Below are 1,873 nucleotides of genomic sequence, written 5' to 3'. Positions count from 1 at the left end.
TAGAGAACTCCCAAAGGAAATCTCTATAATGAGTTGTTTTCTATGCTGTGAGTGTATTCAGAGAAAAATAATTTACTCCTTTGGGATGCTTCTGAAAACTTTCCTGCACTTTACTATTAAGGCAACTACAACAGTTACTATAATTTTGTTCTTTCTTTTCTTTGGAGCTGCCATCTTTTGCTCACCCAATATTGTCAGAAATAGCAATTGCACTTTTATGTCTTTGTTTCATAATTTTGTCTTCAAAGCAGATTCAAAGAAAAAATAGACGTAGAATTTTCTCTTGCCCAGTAAGTCTTTCCCATCCAATAAAATAATGTTACTACTCCCTTGATTTGCTGTGTAAATCAACTTCAGAAAATTATATTTTCATCTTAGACATGAAATTATGAAGCACAAAACAAGACCTGTTTTAAGGAAGAGGAACTAATTATATACAAAGATGTGCTTGAAAATAAGCAGCAATCATGAAAAGTTGTTTGTGTGTTGCAATAGAATCTTTCTCAGTTTCAATGAATTTAGAGAGTTTATTGGCACCCACATAATTTACTCTGGAGATAATGATATAACAAGCAAACCATTTTATTTTCTTTTTCTTAGCTTAGTGAATATAGTTAACAAAAAGATTTTATTGTAACCATAGAAGAGTCTGAGAATGAAATTTCTCTTTTCCCCAAAAGATGTTCAAAACCTGAGCTATTGAGAGAGAAAACCTGATTATTTCAAATTAGTTGCTTCCCAAAAATTAAATAATTGGTGAATGGTTGATCTTAGAGTACACAAGATAGTATGTTACAAGGATTAGTCGTTTTTGTCAGCTTTGCTATTTTTAGAGTGGCTTAAATTAAGGTATTGAATATAATTCTTACAAATGACGGCACAATATTAAAAGAGCAGTTAATTTCATAAGATATTATAAGAATTCTCAGTTTCGCCGGAGGTTTCCTGTGTCGGTGTTCCCCTGTGCGGCGTGAATCTGAGGGCATCGTGTTGAGGAGATGGCGGCTGCGGTGATTCGCGGGATCAGGAATTTCAACCTGGAGAACCCAGCGGAATGGGAAATCAGCAAGATGAAGCCGTCTCCCACTCCCAGTCACTCCTCCACCAACAGCCTCCTGCAAGAGCAGATTAGTCTCTATCCAGAAATTAAGGTAGAGATTGCTCGTAAAGATGACAAGATGCTGTCATTTCTAAAAGATGTATATGTTGATTCCAAAGATCCTGTGTCTTCCGTGCAGGTAAAAGCTGCTGAAACACGTCAAGAGCCAAAGGAATTCAGATTGCCCAAAGGCCATCACTTTGATATAATAAATATTAAGAGCATTCCCAAAGGCAAAATTTCCATTATAGAAGCATTGACATTTCTCAATAATCATAAACGTTATCAAGAAACATGGACTGCTGAGAAAATAGCTCAAGAATACCATTTAGAACAGAAAGATGTGAATTCCCTTCTTAAATATTTTGTTACTTTTGAACTCAAAATCTTCCCTCATGAAGACAAGAAAGCAATATAATCAAAATGAAGAAAATCGCAAAAATTTCCTATGTGTACTCCTCATCCCTCATCCTGTATATTATCTCATTTTTTGCAGGTTAAATTATGTTAACTACCAAGTATTTAATTCTCTCATTGTGAGAGCATATTCTTAATATTTATTGAGCTCCCTGACTTTTCAAGATTGCCATAGAATATATTTTGTTTTCTTTTAATTTGGTTTGGGCATATTTCATATGTACATGTCAGCATGACTAATCAGCACATCTGTACATTTATTATAAGTAAAATAATTAATTTGTTATTTTAGGCACATCATACCAACTTTTAAATTGATCATATGACCCCTTGGGAAATGTCCCTGAATCCCTCATT

General features: G+C 34.2%; 1 protein-coding gene across 1 annotated transcript; it reads left to right on the top strand.

The window, feature by feature from the left end:
• The first annotated feature begins 998 nt into the window (after nt 1-998).
• Nucleotides 999-1,517, top strand: LOC116809632 (NADH dehydrogenase [ubiquinone] 1 alpha subcomplex assembly factor 4-like). Its single transcript, XM_032753484.1, has one exon. The coding sequence runs from the start codon at nt 999-1,001 to the stop codon at nt 1,515-1,517; it is 519 nt and encodes a 172-aa protein (XP_032609375.1).
• The last annotated feature ends 356 nt before the right edge of the window (nt 1,518-1,873 follow it).

This window comes from Hylobates moloch, unplaced genomic scaffold (assembly GCF_009828535.3).
Source record: "Hylobates moloch isolate HMO894 unplaced genomic scaffold, HMol_V3 SCAFFOLD_1, whole genome shotgun sequence".
Classification (NCBI taxonomy): Eukaryota; Metazoa; Chordata; class Mammalia; order Primates; family Hylobatidae; genus Hylobates; species Hylobates moloch.
Note: the sequence above shows the minus strand (reverse complement) of the source record. Positions and strands in the feature narration are given on the sequence as shown.